The sequence below is a fragment of the Squalius cephalus genome (assembly GCF_949319135.1).
Source record: "Squalius cephalus genome assembly, chromosome: 20".
Lineage (NCBI taxonomy): Eukaryota > Metazoa > Chordata > Actinopteri > Cypriniformes > Leuciscidae > Squalius > Squalius cephalus.
In genome coordinates, this window is record NC_137141.1 from 2,533,476 (window position 1) to 2,558,501 (window position 25,026).

Consider the following 25,026-nt stretch of genomic DNA (forward strand, 5'->3'; position numbering starts at 1 on the left):
AATGCGTCTCAGATCTCCTCCTGAAGTGGTTTGAGCGATCGGATTTAAATCCGTCTCGAAGGCGTTTCGGAGGGCATTTACATTTGGTCTTTTCACGATCGGATAGCTATCCGATCACAGAAAACGGATGAAGTGGCCATGGGTCTCTGTTTAAGAACGCCGGCTCGCAGCTGCAGGTTCCGCTGTTTTAGAGCACCGCAGGGCATATCTTCAAGTCTACCGAACGTCCAGTTTCACTGCCACAAGTTGATCTTCTTGTAATAAAGATCTCATCGAGGACAAACAAACTGTATTTTTGTATTTTCATTGCATTTTTAATTTATAAAAAGTTAAAGAAATAATGAATTTCAATATAAAAATATTAATGATTAATCGATAGTCGATCGTTAATTCTCCCGACGATCGACTAAGAAAATTTAATCGAATGCCCATCCCTAATTTATACCATTTGGAAAAATGGTTTTATGATGTACTTGTTCACTTTTATCTTTGTAAATGAAAAAAACAAACATAGTGTTTAATTTCTGCAACTAATGGAATTTACAAATTATAATTTCCAAACATTTCTGTCCCCTGCCTAAAAACCAATGACAGTGTGTGTCTTGACCAGCCTTACCTGTTGAGAAGCAAATGTTTGATGCCTGTGAAAAACTATAACAAATGCATCATAAAGGTGATAATGCTGTTTTACAAACCCTGCTAATAATGTGTCTGTCTTCAAACTGGCACAGTACTTACACTAAAAGCAAAAACAACAGCAGCACATGCAGTTATTTATTCAGGTCTGTTCAAAATAGAAATTCAAAACCAAAACAAAAGAAATACAAAAAGTGTATCATATATGCAAGTGCATTTTGATTAAACTATTGGAGGCGTAAATGGTGCATCTTCAAATGTCATGCCGGAGAATATTCACACGTTATTCACACGAACAAAATATTCATCTGACCAAAAATATATTTTTTTTTTTCCATTCACAATCCAATTATAAGGCAATTAAAGGCAAACGATCCTTACACTAGACGACTATTAGAGTCTGGCAGTGAGCGGAGCTGGAGCTTGACCAGCAGACTGAGGTGATCGGAGGGGAAGGTTTGGTTGGGAAGACCCTTCAGAGACCAGAGATCATCCTCCGACAGCAGAGACAGATGACCCAACATCTGCAGACCACCAGCGCTCTCTGTGCGGACAACACACACACACACACACACACACACACACACACACACACACACACACACACACACACACACACGCTGACGTCATCAGTCATGTGACAGTCAACAAACAGAGCCTGAAGCTCCAAACAATAATCCCATCAAATAACAGTCAAAAAATATATACAGTTTATTGAACTAAGTTTGCATGTGTTTTTTGTTGAGTATCATATTTGATACACCAGGCGTTTATGGCTCATATAGTCTGATAAAGTGAGAATATGAAGGAGAATATGAACATGAAACTGAACAAAAATATGCAATTTGTGGCAGATGCTGATATTAATATGAACAAAAAGCTGAAATTCTGATGCTTGTGATCAATGAGATCTTGAATAGCAGATACTTACATAAAATTCATATGAATATCAATATCTGCTGATAATGTCTTAGTAATATGATATTTAAATGCTTAGTTTTATGATCAAAGCTCTGTAGTTTTAAATCATATAATGCAATGCAATATAATGATGATTGAGAGATGAACAAATAAACCTTCCTCAAAAGCCTGATGATCATATTTGATACTCATGATTATGATAATAAATGATGTATGATAATCAAGTAAAGCGAAGCTGCTTCAGTCCTGCTGAAATATTACTAACAATATCAAAGTTATTCTTGCGTTTCCTTGATAAATCAGGGCAGATTTGACACAGAAAGACTCGTGAAGCTCGAGCTGAAGGAGGACGACTGTACAATTATACTGAAAGACTTTTACTTGATAAAAGAGTCTAAACTATCAGTCAGAGACAGAAGGACTGAGGAGATCGAGTGCGACAGGTTTATCAGATTTAGAGACCTTGGGAATTTGCATATCAAATATTATATTAGCATTAACACAAATTGTTGAAAATTAAAAAGACAATCAAATGCTAATTCAACAGATAAAATTACGATGTTTGATTTGGGACAGATCAAAATCAGTGCGGTTACAGATATTTGATGGCTTTAGGCCTTGTCCACACGAATACACTTTCGTTTGTAAACACATCTTTCTCTCTCTGTTTTGCCCTCCCTCCACACTGAGACGCATTTTTATTAATGAAAACGAAGCTTTTTGAAAACGCTCTCCAAAGCGGACAAATTTGAAAACGCTGTTTCGTGTTGTCGTGTGGACTGAGAAAACAGAGGTATTTGAAAACGATGATGTAAGTTTAGTCATGTGACAGATATTGTACCAATCAGGGGCGGAGTGGGACCAAAAAATCTACCGGGAAATTTCGTAGACCACCGGCCCTCGGTGGTAAAAAACAACAACAAAAAAACAACAACAACAAAAAAAAACGTTTGCTAAAAAATATAGCGGTGAATGAGAGAATATTAAATAGATTTTTTTTGTTCCTCTATAGTTTTTTCACAACTTTCTAAAAGAGTAAAAAAATTGCGAGAGATAGATAACGGCAGTCAGAAGAACTCAGAAGAGAGAAATATAGGCTATGTCAATTTGTCATCACTCCCACAGACGCAGCATTAGAAACCCTCACAGCAGCATTAACTAGTTTTTTGTAATTTTATTAAAGGTAATATAATATAAAATAGTGTTATAAATGTAAATACATATTTTTTTAAATTGAAAATATTTAAAAAACTTTCCAGGATTTATGCGGATGATGACCGTTAAAACGTGTCATCATCACCCTGTTGAAAAGGGTCCATGGCATTTTCAGGTGACACGACACCTTGCTAGTTAGCTTATGCTAGTGTTAACATAATCTGTATACACTTAACATAGCAGCAGCAGCCAAGGGAAGTTACTCGTTTTAAAACTAGGAAATCTGCCACTAGTAGATAGTCACTCAATAGTAAACTTTTTATTTGTCTCATATTTACCACAGCTACTTTCAAATTACACAAGCTTTTGGCTGGCTGGCTGCATAAGCTGGTGCTAATTCCCATCTGTGCCTAGCTTTGACAACATGTGCTTCAGTTTATTTCACCTGTAGTATCTTTGCTTGTTGATGCCCGGAACATGTCTGTTATTTTGGAGCATTTCACTGCCTCCTCCTCCATAATTTTTTTCCTTTTGAGTCTGAACTTCTCAGCGCCAGATTTTTTAACGCTTGTGCTGAGGGGTGCTAGATCATTGACGGGGGAGCTGCGCAGTTATACAAATAATAATTGAGCAAAACTTGGCCACTAAATATTTAATATTCAATTATTTTAATGATCACAATTAAAGTTTTAATTTGATTAAATTGAACAAGCGCAACATTCAGCATTCAATCAAATATTCTAAAAGATGTAGGCTATTATTAGCCTACTAATAAGGTTATTTCAACATAATATTTCGTTATTTCGACATTTATGTGCGTGCAACAAGCAAGATGTGCATTTGTAAATCCGGTAACGCGTGCATTGATTTTTAGTAATAAATTAGTGTTTTCTGACAGTGTCGGGTGTCGGCTGCAAAGATGAAGTTGACGATCGCCATATATAGTGAACGCGCCTATAGAGAGAAATGCATGATTACGTAATCAGAGAGTAGCCTTTTTCTTTTCGTTTTGAATTATTTCGTTTAAAGATATTTCAAGCTTTGTGTATTTGATGTGTTTCTCATGTCTGTGTGAGGCATACACTGAGTTTCGTTAACTTAGTTCGGATGAGATGCGCTCAGTTAACGTGCAATGCAATTGACCGTGCGGGCGCCTCCATGATTAGGCTATATTGTCTGTTTGTTATATTTGCTTATTATTAAATCCAGGCAATTGGTTGATAAAAAAATGATTAAAATTAAGATACAATTTATACAAAACGAAATTCACTTTAATGAAAGGTTTTCTACAAAACAAAACTGAATGAAATGGTCAAAATCATGTCTGTCTGACCCACCCACTCCAAGTCTCTCGATATATAGCGCATCATATCTTACTTGTGCTGTTCACTTTTCATAAATAAACATAAATGGAAAAGAAATGACATTATAATATTTTAACAAATATGAAACTAAATGCGCTTAATTAATGGCTACAACAGTAGGCCTACAGACTCTCTATTTGTGCAAATTGCTGCACATTCATTTAATTCTGAATTTTGCACAAGTGGAAAGGCGTTTGTTCAAATCAAGTTCACGGATAATTGTGCGTGCATTTATTAATCATTATGATACTAAAATCATAAAAATGCTATGTAGGCTACTAAAAATCAGATGAGCCCAGAATATGAACGCAACGTTTAATTACACGTTAAGCAATTTCCTCCCATAGAAAACCATTAGGCCTAAGAACGCTTAATGTAGCTTAATGCAGATTAGAATGCCCCCTTATTATGTCGAAATAACGACTTATTATGTCGAAATAACGAGATATTATGTTGAAATAACGTCTTAATATCTCGAAATAACAAGATAAGTTTTCTTTTCTTTTTGCTTCAAAATGCGGTTCAGGGCTTCCATAGAATAGCCTACAGCCTGAATATAGCCTAATTGCTTCCAGAAATTATTTTTGGGGGTGCTTTGGTCTTTCTTGGGGGTGCTGAAGCACCTGCTAGCCCCTCCCTAGAGCCGCCCATGCTCAGCGCCACCTTTCAGTTTTCTTTTTTGCCTTTGCATCATTTAACTCACTCTCACGGACGTTAGACTTCCAAGACGTGACGAGGAAAAAGAGGTGTTCGGCGGCTTTTTACATCAAAGGCCGACCCGATTTTGGGAGGGGCCGCTCACTGATCCCCCTATGTTTTTGAAAATCCTATAGACATGGTTGGACCTGCCGAACGGGTTGAGCACTTTTATATAGGCCTACTGTGTTGAGCAGAGAGGCTGCACAGTTTGACCAGCGAGAAGCGGCCGCACATCAGGCCGCCAGACGGTGTTGCTAAAATAACTCGCAATGTATAACTATTATCAGACCGGCCCTCCGCGGCCTCAAAACACTACCGGCCCACCGGGAAAAGTCCCGACTCTCCCGATTGCCACTCCGCCCCTGGTACCAATAGATATTGATGTTTATAGCGGTATTGTGCCTGTTATGTGCTGTTCACTTTCACACAGTTGCTAAAATATGTTATTTTGCACACTCTTCATATCACAGTCCTGCAATGATGACAGGATTCACTCACATTTGCTGAACATGAGAGCAGTTTTAGCGTTTTACACCAACGAGTGAGACCTGGACGCTTGTGTCAGTGAATCAGTGAATGATGAGATATTTTGCTAAATAAAATTATCCTGTCAGAAGAATTGCACGATAACTCTATTATTTATTTTCCTGTCAGTATCATCTCAGTGAGCTTTTGTGAGGGTTTACACATGCGCAGTAAAGGTGAATTTTGCGTTTTTCGACTTTTCAGTGTGGATGAGAAACTTTTGGAAAATGTATCCGGATTAATGTAGACGAAGCCTTAAACTGAGCTCATCTTCATGCTGGATGATAGTTGATGGAGCTCAGGTCATTACCTTCCTCTCCAGCAGATCCGCTCCTCCGGGTGGAGTAGAAGATGTAGTCGACCATGGCCGCCCCATCTGAGTTCAGTGTGGAGACCGCAGGGGTCTGAGTGTCGGGACGCACCTCGCTGTAAGCTGACGCCAGGCTCAGCGTGTGATGTAAGGTGAGCCCGAACCTGCAAACACACAATCAGATTCATGTGAGGAACGGGAGATGCTTCTGATCTGGGGTCATAATAACTGTACATAACTGTGCGTAGGATCCTTACTAAAAGTGTATGTGCGCACGAAAGCCAAAAATGGCTTAAATATTCTGACTTGGGCAGCAGGATTCAGAACAAACCTGGGCAGAATTCCCTTAATAAATCCCAGTCAGTGGAAGACTGTGCGCTCATGCGTCTCCTCCCCGAAATAACCATATATGGCGCTTACAATGCCTCGTTTTACTGTGCATATCCTCATCTGCATATCATTTGCATATGCATATTCATCCACGTGATACCACGTTTAATCCTCGCTGTATTAAAACATTAAAACAGCATGCCACAGGAAAAGTGTTCAAAAGCAGCGCATCCACTACAAATATTTATATTTAATAGAATTTTGTAACTCCATTAATGAGAATGATATATTTAATCTAAATGTGTATATCAGATGTAAAACATAGTTTAATTTAAACTGTTATTGTGAACATGCACTGTATTTATGATTAGATCATTAGGACTCATAATGAAGATTTACAGTGGTTGTCCTTCATCTGTCGTCAGTCCCTCAGCTCACCATCGGTGTCGCCAAACGTCTCCAGAATGTTCGTACGCATGGGTCAGATTTTTCTTACAGGTCCGCACATTCTCCCGTCAAGTTTGCTTTTATAAATCACAACTTGAGCAAGGGAAGTGGCATACGGCTCTTTCAGGGCCTGTTTTGTGCGATGCAACGGTTATAAATGAGGCGCCTGGTGTTTCAAACGGCTGCTGAGTTTCTCTTCGTTTTCTCCATTGACCATAAGGACCAGTTGACCAATGAGCTTCCAGATGTGAAGAGCTAGAAATGCACAGCATTGAACTGAAATTATGGTACAAAATAAAACTATAGATTAAATGTATAAAGGCTCTCGCAATAATTAATATATCGATTTATCGCACAATATATGAAGAGTTCAGATGCAAAAGCCTCTAAATGCCATCTGAAATTTTCTTATAGAATGATCATTTTTATCAAGCTTGTATATTTAAGTTAAGTAATTTCACTTAAATGACAATTAATAGGTAATCTTCATTGCCATTTAAGTGAAATTATTGAATTTAAATATACAAGCTTGATAAAAATGATCATTCTATAAGAAAATTTCAGATGGCATTTAGAGGCTTTTGCATCTGAACTCTTCATATGTACATGACCTCAATAATTTTTGGTGACGCAATATATCGCCTATTATGTTTACATGACAATAAATGTCACCAACATTTTGCCAGTTGTGCTGTGATCTTGTCTGTTCTCCGTGTCGGAGGCAAAAGTGGGGATCGGTCAGTTCCTTCATACTCATCGACAGGTGGAAAAAAAGCGTAATTTGAGGCGTTATAGTGTTTTACTACAAACAGTTTGGAAAAATAAGTCCAAATGCACTCGATTTCAAAGCCGCAATCCACTGATCTGGTGCAAATATAAACGGCACAGCGCAAAATGTTGCATATTAAAATAGGTTTAGCAGCAGATATGACCTGTTGAGGCATCTGTGCCTTTGTTCATACGGACATCTGACTGCTAAGTAGGTTTGTGTGAACCCGTACTTTACAGAGAATTTACTAATTTACGATGATCACTAAAATATGCGATAGGAAAAAAAAGGCAATTTAAATAAGTGTCTCAAGTGTCTCAAGGAAGAAGCCGATTCTCTGATTAATGCTTTTCTCCTCAGGATTATGGCTTGGGAAAGACTTGTTAAACCTGAACAGCTGACTCACCGTCTACTGAACATTTCCATGTCTTCTGGGTCTGGAAATAAACACAAGAAATACCATCATTGCAAACACTTCAGACACATGCAGAAGTTATCCACAGTCCACAGTTACGCTCATTAAAATCCACTCTAGAGACTTAGTAACTACTAGTTAATTAGTTTGTAATCAACTCTGTACATTTGTTGCAACATTTGTTCTTAAATCAACTTGTAATTCAATCAATCTGCTGTTTTATTCCAACATTCTGTAAATATTTCGTTTGTAGAATTAAGTTTCAAATGAGTTTAGCGGTGCACCGCTCAAATATTGAATAGTGCATTAATTGTATCTCAGTGCAGATTAATGTCAGAACTAGGCTTAGCGCTGACTCGAGTGTGAATCGATCACCTGGTGTTTTGTCGGTGACTCCTGGTATGAGCTCCAGATCCGCGGGCCGCACACACGCCGCCGGACAGTAACGCAGCTGAAGCATCGAGTCATGGCTGTACTGCCGATTATAAACTGGGAAAATACCTTTATGCACAGAATTAAACACATGCATGTTGGGAATCAAAACCAACTGATCATTTTGGTTCCTTAACGATTATATACATTATAAACTGAACAAAAAAACTATGCTATGGTTGATTATATATCTTAAAGGATTAGTTCACTTCAGAATAAAAATTTCCTGATAATTTACTCTCCCCAACGTCATCCAAGACATTTATGTCTTTCTTTGACCTTTCTCGTGACCTTTCAACATGATTACGTAATGTGCGTCGCATCACAACTAGTGCAAGACCAACATTTGTGGTTAAAAAGTATATAAATGTTTATTTTGTTATAAAATGGCCACTGGTTTGTCTAGATAAGACTCTTATTCCTCGGCTGGATCGTGTCGAGACTTTGAAGCTGCACTGAAACTCACATTTGGACCTTCAACCTGTTGGACCCCATTGAAGACACTATATGGAGAAAAATCTGAGCTCACTAGTTTACAACTATGAAAACAGCTCTCACAATATTCTATTTTTGAATTTGGGGTTTTCATGAGCTGTAAGCCATAATCATCAAAATTATAACAAATAAAGGCTTGAAATATCTCACTTTGCATGTAATGAGACTATGTAATATATTTGTTAATAATAGCCTCTGCTACTTTATTTAACTTTAATACACCACACATAACTTTCTAAATCAGCCATTGCAATAATCAAATGTGGACTAGTTAGAGGATACAATCGAAGCATAAAGAAGTTAAACTATGGTAAGAAAAACATATATGTGTTACAACCACTGATCTATATAGAATGACTGGATAGCTCATGACGTCATAAACAGTGAAGCCACTGCGCCGCCATATTGGTATTCCCTAGTGAGCTCACGCGTTCTATTGAATCAAGGAAATTATATGATTTGACTGAGAAAACATTGCTTAGTGAGACACAGTTTTTAAATCTAAAGTCTCCCTGTACATTCTTACAATGCAAACATCCTAAGCATTTAAATGGGCATTTGTTTAAAGTCAGACATATTTCCTGCTTATTAAAAAATGGCAATTTCTTTGCAAAAGGAATAAAAACTGTACAAGAACACTAGTCGGCCTTCACTGAAGAGCTATCTTCACAGGTAAGAAAAACAGTTTGATACTATTAATTAAAGTGAATGCTAAAGACCTATATTTTTGTGAATTGGTGAATATTCAGGTGAATATTATTTCGTGGCCACAAATTAACAATACCTCAGAAGCACGTTTTACTGAGAGAGAGAGAGAGAGAGAGAGAGAGAGAGAGAGAGAGAGAGAGAGAGAATCAGAATCTTGGCCGCGCGCGCGCACTCTCACTGTCTTCAAACAACACAAGCGCTGTATTGCTCTCTCTCCCTCTCGCTTATCAAAATCAGGGGGGTAATCAAGCTCTCGAATTCCGTACCACCCCCGGGTGCCGCCATTGGCTAACAAGCCATCACCTGCTGTTAGCATTCCATTGACTCCCATTCATTTTGGCGTCACTTTGACAGTGAATAACTTTACATCTGAGGCGTTTAAAGACTCCATTTGTCCATTGTTTATTTCTAAAGAAACACGACAATGTATAAAAGGCTCCATTACCTTGTATCTTACGTTATGGCCCCGTAGAAGCAGTTTTTGTAAAAATAGGCTAACGATTGCGTCATAATCACGCGACTCTCTGGAAATTACCGTATAGACAGGAGGAAAAGCTCGCAGTCAATCGGGGGGACGTGGAGGCATAAAGTCCGATAAAGTCAAGGGAGAAGCCCATAGAGAGTCATAAAGTTGCTCCTGGGGGGTGCTGCTGAGCAATGGAGGGGTGAGACGTGTTTTACATAGCTCTGGTAACTTTTATTTTATTAATACACTAAACACCTGTATATCTGCCTAAAAGTGCTTTGGGGTGATATAAGAAGACACAAGCAAGTGGAAAACCTAATCTAAAAGGAGAGAACAATGTTAAAAAAGGGAAAAGCCAAAAAGAACGACCAACAAGAGTCAGGCCTTGATCAACCCTCGGACTCAACTGAGGAGGCGGACCCACCAAACCGAGCTATACTGGCCGCTATTGCTGCGCTGCGAAATGAAGTTACCCAGATTAAAGATGACATATGCGCCACTATCGATGCCCGTATACAGACGGTCTATACTGTGCTGAGAGGCGAATTGGCTACAACTAAAGAAGAATTACAGACATCCATCTCGACCCTGGAGAAATCTGCGACCTCGCATGCTAATACTATGGGAGAGATGGAGAAGTCCGCCTCACAACAGTCGGACGATATTACTGCACTTCAGCGTCAGGTCACCCGCCTGAGCTCTGAAGTAGAAAAACTAACTGAGAAATGCGAAGACCTAGAAGGGCGCTCGGAGACACAACATCCGGATCATCGGAGTCCCTGAGGGGACCGAGGGACTTAGGCCGAGAGACTTTATCGCCGGGTTGCTACAGGAGGTGCTATCCCTGGATGAGAAGCCTCTCATTGATAGAGCACACCGGACCCTCCGAAGACGGCCCGAACCTCATGAGCCACCCAGACCATTTGTACTGAGGCTACACTATTTTCACACGCTTGAGGACATCCTACGCAAGGCTGCAGCAGAGAAACAGCTCTTCCATGGCGGTAAGAGGATTCAAATTTTCCCGGACTACCCGCCTGCCGTAGCTAAAAAGAGGGCACTATTCAACCGCACGAGGGAGCTGCTACGGGGCAAGCCCGGGGTCAGGTACGGCCTCCTCTATCCTGCCAGACTCCTTATAACCCACAACGGCACACAGATCTCGTTCATAGATGCCAAAAAAGCAGAGGAATATGCCGAACGCCTCCCGACACCGGGCTCGACTGAAATGAGACAGAAGGACGCGTAAACTGATGCAATCACTGCTGATGCGGAGAAACGAGATATTCAGAGAGGTGGTTATGTAACGTTGCTCACTAGTTAGCTTTTATGGCTAGTGCTAGCACAACACTAGCTGTTTCCTTTCCACGTGAGTTAGCGTACACACTTATACATACACACAGCTGATGCCTCACTATCACTGTCTATGCTCACTATCTGACTGTAAAACCACCATTCTCATTAGAAGGATAATTGGAAAATGTTATGTCCTGCCTCATACAGACCGAGGTTTGCGCTGTTATTTTTTATACTATTGTGTACTATTTCGTTCTCTTTTTTCTGATATCTTATCTAGAGCCCTGACAATTGTTCAGTTAACTTAACGTTAGTTCTTTAAAGTGTGGAAAGGGTTCACTGTTATTGAAAAATATTCATAATGTTATTGCCTGGAGTTACAACACAGTTACACTGTTATTGAAAGTTATTCAAAGTGTTATTGCCTGGAGTTACATCTCAGTTACGTTTTTGTTCACATATATTTAAATTTATTTCTACCCCTTTTTTTTATTTTATTTTTTTATAGAGACGATGCGAATTCCCCCCTGGGGAAAATATGTTTACAGTTTTAATTCTTAGCTAGATATATGGGTATGTGTATGGGTGTGTCACGTGCATGTGTGTGTGTGTGCGCGTGCGCGTTTTCGTGTGCGAGCGTGTGTTTCTGTTCACCCATGGATACGATATCACTATGGCACTTTAATTAATTATATTTTCTTTTCTTCACTAAACTACTTAAACATTTTGTGTAAGTTACCAAGTTATGTGATCACAGATAGGAGCTAGCATCAGGCCACCAGAAGGTGTGGGGAAGTTACTGGTTTGTTTGTTGAACGTACTTCCTTAAGAAGGCTCGCGCCACATTCACTTCGAATTGGCTAGAGTAGTTTTGTTTTCATTTGTTATTATGGGGACTGGACTGACTTTGATAACGGTTGTGGGGGGGATTGGGGTAGAGGGGAGGGGAGGGATAAGAAGACCATTCACTCAAATCCTAAGCATTGACAACTGTACTGCTACAGATACTGCACTGATCACATATTCCAGATGTATGATAGTTTAAAAAATCAAACCAGAGGGCTGAAAGGTCTCACATTTTCCAGCTGGAATGTACGCGGAGTAAATAACCCAGTCAAGAGGGGTAAAATTCTGACCCACCTAAAATCACTGACCTCAGACATTATGTTCCTACAGGAAACTCATCTGAAGAATGGCTCGCATGGCAGGTTAAAAGCAAACTGGATAGGGGAAGTTTACCACTCAAACTTTTCATCCAAAACAAGAGGTGCGGCCATTCTACTGAGAAAAGGTGTGCCCTTTTTACAGAAAAAAAACAATCACTGATAAAGAAGGCCGCTATATTATAGTGATTGGTGAAATCCATAACATTTCCCTTACTCTAGTTAATATATATGCTCCCAACTTAGATAACCCCATATTCTTTCAGAAGGTTTTTTCACTAATACCAGACATCTCACAAACACACTTGATAATAGGGGGCGATTTTAATACTGTCCTCGACACATATCTTGATAGGTCCTCCACGAAAAGACTCCCAAGGAACGCCTCTAGTGAATTTTTAAATACGTTCATTAATAACACTAATGTACTGGATATATGGAGAGTGATGAACCCTACAGGCAGGGACTACTCATTTTATTCACCTGTACATAACTCCTATAGTAGGATAGACTACTTCCTGGTGGACGCCAAACTCATACCGTCTACATTAAATGCTAAATATCACAGCATAGTGATTTCAGACCACAGCCCACTCACCTTTTCGGTGTGTTTAGATCATGTAGATAAGCCACACACCTCTTGGAAACTGAACGCGCATCTACTCACTGAAAATAAATTTTGCGAATACTTAAAAGACCAGATTTCCCTATACTTTGAAATGAACGACAACCCTGATACCTCCCCCTCCATCCTCTGGGAAGCATTCAAGGCTTATATAAGAGGCTGTATCATCTCGTTTGAAGCTTCTAGGCAAAAAGTAAATAAGACTAAATTAAAAGAATTAGAAGATCAAATTAAAATACTTGATATAGAAAACGCGCACTCCCCCTCTATTATATTACACAGGAAAATAGCAACACTTAAGTATGAATATAACAAAATTATCTCTGCAAAACTAAGTAAAGCATTCCTTTATACTAGGCAAAAATATTTTGAATTTGGTGACAAACCACACAAACTATTGGCTAGACAACTTAGAAAAATGGAAAACGACAGAACAATACACAAGATAAAAGCCCACGATAATACAATACTTACTAAGCCTAAAGATATCAATGACAGGTTTCTTGAATTTTATACTGATTTGTATACCTCAAAGACCACTTCAGACTCTGTAACTATTAATGCATTTTTAGATAAATGTGAACTTCCCAGACTGAGCGAGGAAGATTGTGATTCCTTGAACTCTGACCTCACAATTGTAGAGGTTCGGAACGCCATTGCCTCCCTAAAGAGTAATAAGGCGCCTGGTCCTGATGGACTTTCAGGGGAACTATACAAAACATTCAGTGAGAATTTATCCCCGTACCTGTTGAAATTATACGAACATGCTCAGATGCAGGGTAATTTACCCCCCACCTTAACTGAGGCTGTGATCACATTAATTCACAAAAAAGGGAAGGACTCACAGGAAGTAGGCGCTTATCGTCCTATTTCCCTCCTTAATGTCGATGGGAAATTATTTGCCAAGATATTAGCTAACAGGCTGAATCCTTTATTGGGAAAGCTAGTTCATATGGACCAGACGGGTTTCATACCAAATAGGAGTGCTAATTTTAATCTTAGACGCCTTTTCAATATTATGTATACAAAGAGAGGTCCACCCACTGATCTTGTCATACTTGCACTTGACGCCGAGAAGGCATTTGACCAGATTGAGTGGTGTTACTTATTTGAAGTTCTTAATAGGTTCAATTTTGGAAATAAATTCCTGTCACTAATCAAACTCATTTACAAGAATCCTACGGCTCAAATCCTAACGAACCGGACAATATCCTTCCCGTTTAGCTTACATAGAGGGACAAGGCAGGGGTGTCCACTATCCCCTTTAATTTTTGCGTTGGCTATCGAACCTTTAGCCCAATGTATTAGAATGGAACCCCAGATTTATGGTTACTCCACCAAAGACACAAATAATAAGATATCATTATACGCAGATGACATCCTTTTATATATAACGAGGCCTCAAATTACCATCCCTAATCTTCTCGACAAAATCAACCTGTTTGGGACCTTTTCGGGTTATCGTATTAACTGGTCAAAAAGCGTTTTAATGCCGGTCCAAATGAGTGACTTAACACACCTAGATCACTTTCCATTTACAGTCTCTCCAGACAGATTTACCTATTTGGGGATAGAAGTGACAAAACAGTATTCATCTCTATTCCAGGCAAACTTCCCCCCTCTAATAGAGCGATTAAAGACTAGAATATCATTCTGGGACACGCTCCCAATTTCTTTAATTGGGAGAATCAATGTTATAAAGATGATTTTCCTCCCGCAATTGCTATATCTTTTTCAAAACATCCCAATGTTTCTAAAAAAATCTTTTTTAAAAAACTTAGATTCTTTAATAGTTCCTTTTCTGTGGGGATATAAAGTTCACAGAATAGGTAAAAAACATCTCTGTAGGCCAAAGCCAGACGGGGGATTGGCACTTCCAGACTTTTTGCTATATTACTGGGCCTCAGCGATTAAGATGTTTACCTTTTGGTTGAACACATCAATACCAATGTCTGATTGGATAATGCTGGAGCGGGAAGACTGCCACCCATATTCCATGGCCGCAGTCCTACTAGCTCCAGTCGCAGTTAATAAGTCCCTGTATAATAACAACCCCATCATTCATAGCATGATTCGTATCTTGAAACAAATCAAGACCACCTTTAATCTTAAACCAATCTCTCTTTTGTTACCCATCAATAGAAATCCCACATTTGCCCCCTCCAGTCTGGATGGAGCCTTTTCTACATGGAGTGAGAGGGGTGTCCACTGTATTGGTGATTTATACGTAGGAGGCGTCTTTGCTTCATTCACGCAACTACAGAGGAAGCATGAGCTGGGAAAAAATAATTTCTTTCGTTACCTTCAAGTTAGGGACTACGTTCGGAAATACTTAAGAGAATTTGAGACTGAACCACAATCTAAAATAGATGATTGTCTGAAATTGTCTCCTAACGAAAGTAAAATTATATCCTGTGTCTATAACAATCTCTTACTAATAAGCTCCCCGTCAACTGAAAAGTATAAAAGAAAGTGGGAAGAGGAATTTGGTGAATCTATTCCAGATGATTTATGGAAAGAAAGTCTTGAAAACATACATAATTGTTCAGTTAACACAAGACACTGTCTTGTCCAATTTAAAATCATACATAGACTTCATTTTTCAAAAGAGAAACTACATAACATATACCCAGAAGTGTCACCCATGTGTGATAAGTGTCACTCTTCCGTAGCAACACTTCTCCATAGTTTTGTTTTATGCCCAAGGGTTCAATTATTCTGGATTGATATATGTAACGTTATGTCTGAGGTCATAAATACTTCAATCGAACCTGACCCCCTGTTTATCATTCTTGGAATATCGGAGACCTTCAGAAAACTAAGTGTGGCACAACAGCGTTTTATCTCTTATTGCTTCATAATAGCAAAGAGATTAATCCTCATCTTATGGAAGAGCGCAACTGTACCTACCTCTAAGATGTGGTTAGAGGATTTAACTAACACACTTCATTTAGAAAGGATAAGATATACACTGAGAAACAGGCTCAACTTATTCAATAAAACATGGAAACCCCTCATATCATACCTAAAAACTACAAATCCAGTACAACAGTCCGCATCCTAGCACACAATATAGGACAATGGTAATGGTTTTTGAGTGAGGGTCTCTACGGGGAAGGGTGGAGATAAATGGGGAGGGGTTAGTCGGGTGGATAGGGGGTTGGGATAGTGTGGGTGATTGTGGTCAGTGTTTTTTTTTTTTTTTCTCTTACTTTTGTTACTTTTGTTTTGTTTTGCCTTTTGCATATACCACTTTAAGCTTACTGTTTGTTTTTATTTTTTATTGTCTTTGTTGTTTTATTTTGAATTAGTTAAAAAAAAAGCTCTCAGAATGTACAAGTGAATTGTATGTCAAATCATATGCTTTAATAAAATACATTTGAAATATAAAGTTGCTCCTGCTCCTCGCTCATGAACACCTCCTACTCACACTCTCCGTCTCTGCAAGTTTCGGAAGGGAATGATTCAGCTTTCTCTTGGCACAGCTACTAGAAGACAGACGGGTTGCTCACGTCACATCCACGTCGTCAAGCTCAGTTTGAGTCTGCGCAGTCGCTCAGCCATCAGTAAGTGAGTGCTTCTAATTTGCTTCACTTTTCTCCGTTGAAACCTATGGGGTCGCTGTGTCCAATTTATATACTGTCTATGATCAAAATCAGTTGACACGACAGTAAAAGGGCGGAAGACCGATTGTGTTTATAGATCAGTAGTCTGTTCAAATAAAGTGTTTGATTAGTTAGCAAGTACATGTTCAGGAAATGCATAATACAAATTGTAAGGGTTAATGTAAGTAATGGTAAATGGACTCTGCAAGAAGCTCTTTTGAAGCTGTCAAATGGTGTCGCTATTGGACACTTAATTGTGATTATTGCTGCTCTGAGGTTTCTTATAGGCTACTGTTGACTGTTTGACTTTTTTTTTTTTTTTTTTGAAGAAGAAGAAGAAGCATTACTCTTGCCTCAGAGAAAACAACACGGGAATAGCGACAAATGTGCATATAAATTACTACTTAAAGGGCTTGAATTACAACCTGTGAGCAGTTTTTCTACATCCTTTTGTGAATGTCGTTTTACACTTGTATGCTGCACAGCGGGTCATCTTAAAAGTGCCGTCAGAGCAACCAATCTCTGTATAACTTTAATAATCTGCTGGTAGGGAATCGTAAGATGGCCGCTCGAACACTTCCAGTGGTTTCAGGAGAAGGGTATTCCTGCACAACCAGAGGCTACAGTTTCAGGACCTTAGTTCTAGGATGGCAGTTCCAGGCCCTTGTTTTTTGTGACGGTGCCACCTACCGGGCTGGATCACCAAAAACACTAATTTAACCGCTTTCAAAGATCACAGACGGCCCCAGATTATTGTTGTTCAACATTCATTACTCGTTAAAACATCACACTCTTACTTGATCTGGACAAACTGAGCATCATTAGAAATATTTAAGACTCCAGCTTTGATGGTTGACCACTGTTTATGATGAAACTGGTTTGCAGTGACATTAATTTCTTAATTTATGACAGGAGTATAAAATTAGGTAACACTTTATTTTGATAGTCCGTTTGTTGAGACTTTACTAGTTATTAGTAGCCATTCAGTAGCTTGTCAACAGTGCATCAGTTGACATTCAACAACACTGTTTCAACAGACAAGTAACATACGTTCAACTGACTGCCTATAGACTATAAGGTACAATTCAAGTGTTAATCTACAGATTTTACAAAAAAGTGCCTGTTGACTGTCAATATTATTTTGCAACAGGTTATTAACCAATTGGCGACTAACTTTCAATTGTCAACTAACTTTCTGTAGATTGAGTACCAACAACTCAAGATCAATCTGTCAGTTAAATGTCAACAGTCATGTCAGCATATGAAGTATATGATACTGTATATCCTACTCAAGGGGTCTCTGAATACTGTATCTTACTTACTGCATAACTAATAAGGAATTATTGAAGAACTAGTAGGTAATTCTTCATTAACTACTTCTTCACTACTGTTAACTACTAAGGAAGATGTGTTAACTAATCAGTATGTAATATAATTTTATGATTGTGTTAAGTAACAGTTAGTTAATCAATAACTAATGAATTCTGTCATACCTCCTGAAGAACTACCACTAATTATCTACTAATTAAGGTTAACTTCTAAAAATAAGATTTAACTAATGAACAGTTATACAAAACTAATCTCAGATTAGTTTTTATATTTTATATACAGTACTGTGTGTGTGTGTATTCCTCAGCATAGAATGCCATTGAGTAAATTCATGTATTTGAGGCAACGACTGAGGGGAACTGAAAATATAGGGAAATTATTAGTAATTAATAAAGAATTATTAGATAATTCTTCAGGAATTACTTAGAACCTGAAACAGTATTCTAAAGTGAAAATATAGGGAACCCATTAGTAATTAATAAAGAATTATTTGATAATTATCCAGGAATTAGGCTACGTATAACCTGAAACAGTATTCTAAAGTGAAAATATAGGCAACTTATTAGTAAGTAATAAGAATTATTTGATAATTCTTCAGGAATTACTTATAACCTGAAACAGTATTCTAAAGTGAAAATACAGGGAACCCATTAGTAATTAATAAAGAATTACCACATACTTCTGACTCAAATAAAACTTACTGTAAAAAAAAACACTATTAACGTAATCATCTAACGTTAAACCTTTGTAAAATACACGACAATGACTCGTTTAGGCTACATGATATCTTCCTTTATTTCAGATGATATTTCGTTTTAACATGTACAATACTGCCTACATTTAAACTCATTTAACAAACATTTTAAAATCAAAAGTTGAACCTTTAAAAGCAATTCAAGTAATCAACTGGTCTCGTTTCCACAGTAGTGGTGCTGGATCTCTTGCTGGAGCTGGGCTCGTGTTCGGCGGGGAAACTGCTTAACTTCAGGCCGCGCCGAAAGATGCTGTGACTGACTCCATAACCTGCCCATAAACAAACAGTGCACAGCTCTAAGAACATATTTTAACTTTTGATGTAAATAGATTTAGTATCTTTATGAATAAAATAATTTGTTTTATGCAAGGGATCAGGCGTTTCCATCATGCAAAAAATACAGACTCATTAGCTAGGTAGGCTAACTGACATCGCGTCCTTGTATGTTGCCTTGCATAAAATAAAATTATTTATAGCACAGTAATGATTTTATAGATTAAATAAAACGTACACAAACCTGTATTTCGCCGAAGAAATGCACCAAATCGGCGCGGCGCTGAGAACCCTCCAGAAGAGTAGCCTATGCAAATACCGACGCTCTTGCATCACCAAATCACTGTAAAATGTAGGCGTGATATTACCGGAACTTGAATGGTGCAAAAGAAGTTTCAAGTGTATAAGAACTAAGTATAAATCATATGCTTTTTACTTTTTAAGTACTTTAAAAAATAATTACCTTTGTAGTTTTAAGGTGATTTTGAAAATGGCCTAATTATAATTTTACTGGAGTAATATTTTATTGGGGTTATCTGTACTTTTACTCAAGCACTTGATTTGTGTAGCCTACTTCAGCCACCACTCCACTGCTAAAAAACCCCCGGATTATTGTAGTGACTACTGTGTATGACTGTTCATTAGTAGTTACTTCATAGTTATTTTCTTGAACCTTAATTAATAGATAATTAGTAGTAGTTCTTCAAGAGGTATGACAATTCTTTAGTTATTGATTAACTAACTGTTACTTAACACAATCATAAAATTATATTACATACTGATTAGTTAACACATCTTCCTTAGTAGTTAACAGTAGTGAAGAAGTAGTTAATGAAAAATTACCTACTAGTTCTTCAATAATTCCTTATTAGTTATGCAGATATACTACTGGGCTTCACTGCCTGCTGGCAGTTCAGAACGTCATGAGCTATCCAGTCATTATATAGATCAGTGGTTACAAAGTGACTTCACACATAAACAACACGTTGGGAAGACGATCAGTTAGGCTACTCGCGCTTCTACCGGTCACCATAGGAATGCGCTAACAACACGTGAGCACATGTAGGAACGTGTTACATATGATTTTATGAAAATCATCAATAATTTAGTTTTTGCTCATTGTTTATACGTGACAGACATGAAAATCAACAAAACTTAATTACAAAGTAAAGTATATTCAGCAGATTATGTCTAAATGTAATACTTATACATGTTTTTAACCTTTCCACTTTAACATTTATGATGTTTATTTGTGAAAGATTATGATAATTTAGTAATTTTATTAGGATTTTGTTTTATTAGGAAATTTATTAGGTTAGTGGCTGCGTTCTCCGAAACTACCTTAACGCTACGTCGTTCTTAAGTTGTACCTTAAGAAGTACCTTATCGTTAATACGTGGTTTCCGAAACCTTCTTAGTTAAGTATACCTTCTGTAAGTCATACGTTCGTAAGGTTGGTCTGGAGCGCTCTTAGCTATTGAGAGTGAGGAGTCACGTGCCGACTTGGGTTGATTTGGGCGGGGTCTGAGCCTGTCGGCCATGATGGAAGGAGACGCTATCGGTTGCCAGGGGCAACGCCTTCAGAACTACACAGAAGCGCGACTAAACATTCCAGAGCTCTTTCATTTTTGCGCATTTATTAGGCTATTATTATTAGGCTATTTATTATTTCAGCGGGACACAGACTGATCTACGAATACGAAAAAGAAAAGGAAGAAAGTAAAGCAATGCAAAAAGATAAAGCGAAAGAAAAGGGACCTTACAGGAACAAGCTCACACCAAGCGCAAAACAGCGGTATTTAGAGAAGATAACATGAGATATAATTCGTCTTGTGTTGACCTAACGGGCGATCTTTGGTCTTGTGAATCTTGTTCCCTGGCCAAACTGAGGGCTAAGTGAAATTTCATAACTTTATATTTAGGCTATTTAACTTTACCGTTGTTGTAATGTTAGACTAGAGCGCTGACTTTGTATGTTTGACTGAATCGTTTGCTTTATTTCTTATTGTATAGCTTCTTGTACTTTTTACTTATAGGCTACTTACTTTTATAATGGCTATTATTGATAAAACTGAAATTCAACAAAAAGAGACAGGGTTTAGTTTTGTATTTTTTTTTTTTTAATTTTATTTCAGTGATGATCAGAGTACAAATGCACATAATATATTGCCTGAACCATATTAATAAGTTTAATATTTTTAAAATTTAAACGAAAAGAACAATTTAAATATAACAATTTAAAAAAAAAAAGTTTTGTTATAAATATGCTAACGTTACATGTAGTGAATATAATAAATATGCGTTGCCTGAACCACATTTGTGTAGCCTAATGTTTAAGATTTCTTTAAATGAAAACGAAAAGAGGCAGTGTAGTGTTTTATAACATATTTCGTTTTATTGTTGCCTAAAATGTACATACAGAGTGAGATAACCGGAGTAGCAGAGCGAGCTGAGTGACGCGCGTCCTCGGGAGTCATTCTCCTGAGCTGGACTTGGCATTTAAGTCCGAACTTTGCGTACTTGCTATTGAGAAATGCCTAATGTCGGCGCTTGGCTTCTTGTGACAAACACTGGAGCAGTTTTTACTTCCAGGCATGGTAAAACAGTGCGGAATTGCGAAAACCTCCTCTACTACCGAGTTAACAACACACGTAAACAATGATGTTTTGCCGCTGGAATCCTGCCAACATGGCGGATCGAGGGGAGGGGCTCTATACCGTGACGACAACTCCTCACTCTCAATACCTTATCGCTGCTGACGGTTCATACCGCTATGGCCACCACTACGCAAAAAGCTTTTTTACATCGTAGTTTAATTACACATAGACAATTTTATATGAACATTTAATATAAAATCTGATTTAGTATTAAAATTACATTTGTACTTTACTTTAAAATTTTACACATAAAATACTTAAGTTGTTATAGCCTACACCCAGTGTATGGAAGTGTTTTCATTAATAAAGTTTCCATACACTAATGGTTGTTAGCTTTTTTAATTACTATCCTAAGGCACATCAGCTGGCGAACCATTTGACAGAAAAGGCTTAGGAGTCTATATAAAGAAAGATGAGTTTACCCAAACTTTATAGCTATGGCAGCGAGACAGCGAGTAGCCTACTTGTTTTAAATCAAAGGCGGCGCCGTCCGCGGAGCCAGTTAGTGTATGTCAACTACATGGCTGGTGGATAATCAGCATACATTGTGGAGAACATTAACACACTTATGGCCGTAAGGGTTTGGGATTGCACACTTGCTAAATTATAAACACATACTCATATTTATTTCTGCATGTACATATTTCAATGTGCCCCGATAAATGCAGTTTGTACTATTTCTAAAACGCTTCTGTCACCGGGTGAAAACCTGGCAAATCCAAAAAGATTCCTCATTGGTTCTAATTCTGGCTCTGTTGAGTGTTGGCCATAACGAGCGCCAGCTGAATCAAATCAGCTGCGCTTCATTGAAGCATGTGCTCAGGAAAAGGAGCATAAAAACGGAGTGTTTGAGCAGTGTGGGACGTTGGGCAGGCAGCAGTGTGTGTTCTGACAGCGGCGGTGAAATAAAAAGGCTGAAGGTTTAATGTCGGATCGGAGTTCTACTGTGAGATTCCCCGAGGCATGCTCATTTGGTGAGTTTTCTGAAGAAACCACGAACAGCAACGCGATGAAGTAAGTGAGAAAGTTATACAGAAGGAAAACAAAAAGGAGAGTGACTGGCAGAAGTGAGAGAGGAAACCACTGCAGGAAAAGTTAAGTGCACTCTTCATTTGATTACCCGTTGAGAAGACCACATTTGAAGATTGACCATCACTAGTGTGCAACTAACCTTTGTTTGCGGGCAGTGTGTGTGATTTTGTTGACAGAACGAAGCATAGTAACGGGGACAGCTGGGAGGATCGCTGATGTGTTCATGCTGATCTTCTGAAAACATTATTCCTCGAGTCATCCACCCTACAGAGAGAAGAGAAACGAGTCGATTAATCACTGTGGAGATGAAGTGAGTTCTTGCAGTGTCTGAAAGAGTGAAGTGTACACGTGTGAAGATTTACAAGAGTGATTTATGCACAAGTGTGGTGAGATCAAACGACTGCGATTCCTCTGAAACTTTGATGGATGAATATTGACTTATGACTGTGAAGATTTCTTCAAATTGATCTGTCTAAAGCTGTGTCCAGGTTCCCACTTGAGTGTACGGTGTGGAGGGAAAGAGCTCAACGCACCCCGAGTACCACATTCCACGAGCACTGTCTCTCACGTCCACAAAAGTCCAGTCTCACGAACTCTCCTAACGACGCCGCTCTGTTGCGCACGGAACGAGAGCAAAGGCGGGTAAATTACCACAGTCCTGTCTCACTTGTTATTATCTGAGCACCGTCACTGTCTGTCCCTCCGAAGAGGTGAGGAAGCTGCTGTCATTCGATCGGCTGTTCCATGAACACGTCCACAAGCCGAGTCTGAGCATCGTCACTGTCTGTCCCTCCGAAGAGGTGAGGAAGCTGCTGTCATTCGATCGGCTGTTCCATGAACACGTCCCCAAGCCGAGTCTGAGCACCGTCACTGTCTGTCCCTCCGAAGAGGTGAGGAAGCTGCTGTCATTCGATCGGCTGTTCCATGAACACGTCCCCAAGCCGAGTCTGAGCACCGTCACTGTCTGTCCCTCCGAAGAGGTGAGGAAGTTGCTGTCATTCGATCGGCTGTTCCATGAACACGTCCACAAGCCGAGTCTGAGCACCGTCACTGTCTGTCCCTCAGAAGAGAGGTGAGGAAGCTGCTGTCAGTCGATCGGCTGTTCTATGAACACGTTCACAAGCCGAGTCTGAGCATCGTCACTGTCTGTCCCTCAGAAGAGGTGAGGAAGCTGCTGTCATTCGATCGGCTGTTCCATGAACACGTCCACAAGCCGAGTCTGAGCACCGTCACTGTCTGTCCCTCAGAAGAGAGGTGAGGAAGCTGCTGTCAGTCGATCGGCTGTTCTATGAACACGTTCACAAGCCGAGTCTGAGCATCGTCACTGTCTGTCCCTCAGAAGAGGTGAGGAAGCTGCTGTCATTCGATCGGCTGTTCCATGAACACGTTCACAAGCCGAGTCTGAGCATCGTCACTGTCTGTCCCTCAGAAGAGGTGGGGAAGCTGCTGTTCATTCGATCGGCTGTCCTAAGAACATCTTCACGAGCCGAATACTTACCTGCTCTGTCCGTGGGGAAAGCTGAAGGCGAGAAGAAGCCTCTGTCCGTCCTACAAGCACATCCTGAAGAGTCGAAGAAACGAGAAGAAACTATTGTCTATCCCACAAGCACTTTTCTGACGAGTCGAAAAGACGAGAGGAAGCCATTGTCCCACCCACGAGCCAGTAGAGAAGAGGAATATCCCCCCCCCCCCAGTTCCTCTTCCCAAACCGGTTTCCAGCCACGAACATTCTCAGCACTGTTTTTATTGTTTTAAATTAATAAAAAAAACCCACCTTTAAAAGTCATTCTGTTGTCCGCCTCTTGGTGTCCTCTGGTGTCTGCTCCTCCGGAGTGTGGTAATCGTCCCTCGGCCCTAACATCGGTTACACTTCTTTATAAAGAACAATGTTTTCTCAATACTTTACCTATACCGCTGTGAAGGAAAGAGCGCACAATCGATCATCGAGGCATCGATATCAACCTATTCAGCGCCTCCAGCATGGACAGCGCCTGCTAAGGTCGAACTTAAGAAGGTTTACCTTAAGCAACATCCTAAGGTATAGTTCGGAGAACACATGTAGGAAAGGTATACCTGTAGTTAAGGTGTACCTTTTGAGTCTTCGTAGCGCGCTAAGAGACAACGTTATCGGAGAACGCAGCCTAGATTTCTTAGTTCTTGAAATAAAAGATCATGTTTGATTAGATTTTATCCACTTTTTATTTGTTTGTTATTTGTTTGATATTGCCTGTCTGTGTTTAGCATTTTGAAACATAAGTGCATCACAGTGAGAAATGTGTTTTAGTGAGTGAGAATGTGTTTAGAGTTTTGCAAAAAGAGTGCATGAGATTTGCAAACAGTGTTGTAACTAAATTTGTTTAATGTTTTACATAAAGAGTGATTTATTCGAAAAATTGGTTTAGGCTATTGAGAATTTGGTTCAGAGAATGGGGTTGAGTGTTTTAGCAATTCAGAAAAACTGTAAACATAAACCCACATTTTCAAACTAAACTCACAAAACCATTGACTTCTCAAAAAGTCAAACAATTGATGTGCTAAAAATCAAACAATGCTTTCAGATCATACACACATAAGTCAATAAAATAAGCACTACATATAATTAATTAGACACTACATAAAA

The 25,026-nt window shown here is 39.0% G+C and overlaps 1 protein-coding gene across 1 annotated transcript; it reads right to left on the reverse strand.

Moving 5' to 3' along the window:
* Positions 1-887: 887 nt before the first annotated feature.
* On the reverse strand, positions 888-8,068 carry LOC307148040 (protein angel homolog 2-like). The gene is made up of 4 exons (XM_079853225.1): positions 7,947-8,068; positions 7,563-7,593; positions 5,611-5,774; positions 888-1,180 (listed from the first exon to the last, which is right to left on the reverse strand). Exons 1-4 carry the CDS (start codon positions 8,029-8,031, stop codon positions 1,014-1,016), a joined length of 447 nt encoding a protein of 148 aa, XP_079709351.1. The 5' UTR covers positions 8,032-8,068; the 3' UTR covers positions 888-1,013.
* Between the last annotated feature and the right edge of the window lie 16,958 nt (positions 8,069-25,026).

Excerpts from the sequence above, each read along its gene's own strand:
- LOC307148040 (XM_079853225.1), bottom strand. The coding sequence starts at position 8,031 with ATGCTTCAGCTGCGTTACTGTCCGGCGGCGTGTGTGCGGCCCGCGGAT. Across the intron at positions 5,775-7,562 it reads ATGGAAATGTTCAGTAGACG|GTTCGGGCTCACCTTACATC; the intron begins GTGAGTCAGCTG and ends GTGTGTTTGCAG. Across the intron at positions 1,181-5,610 it reads CGGATCTGCTGGAGAGGAAG|AGAGCGCTGGTGGTCTGCAG; the intron begins GTAATGACCTGA and ends TTGTCCGCACAG.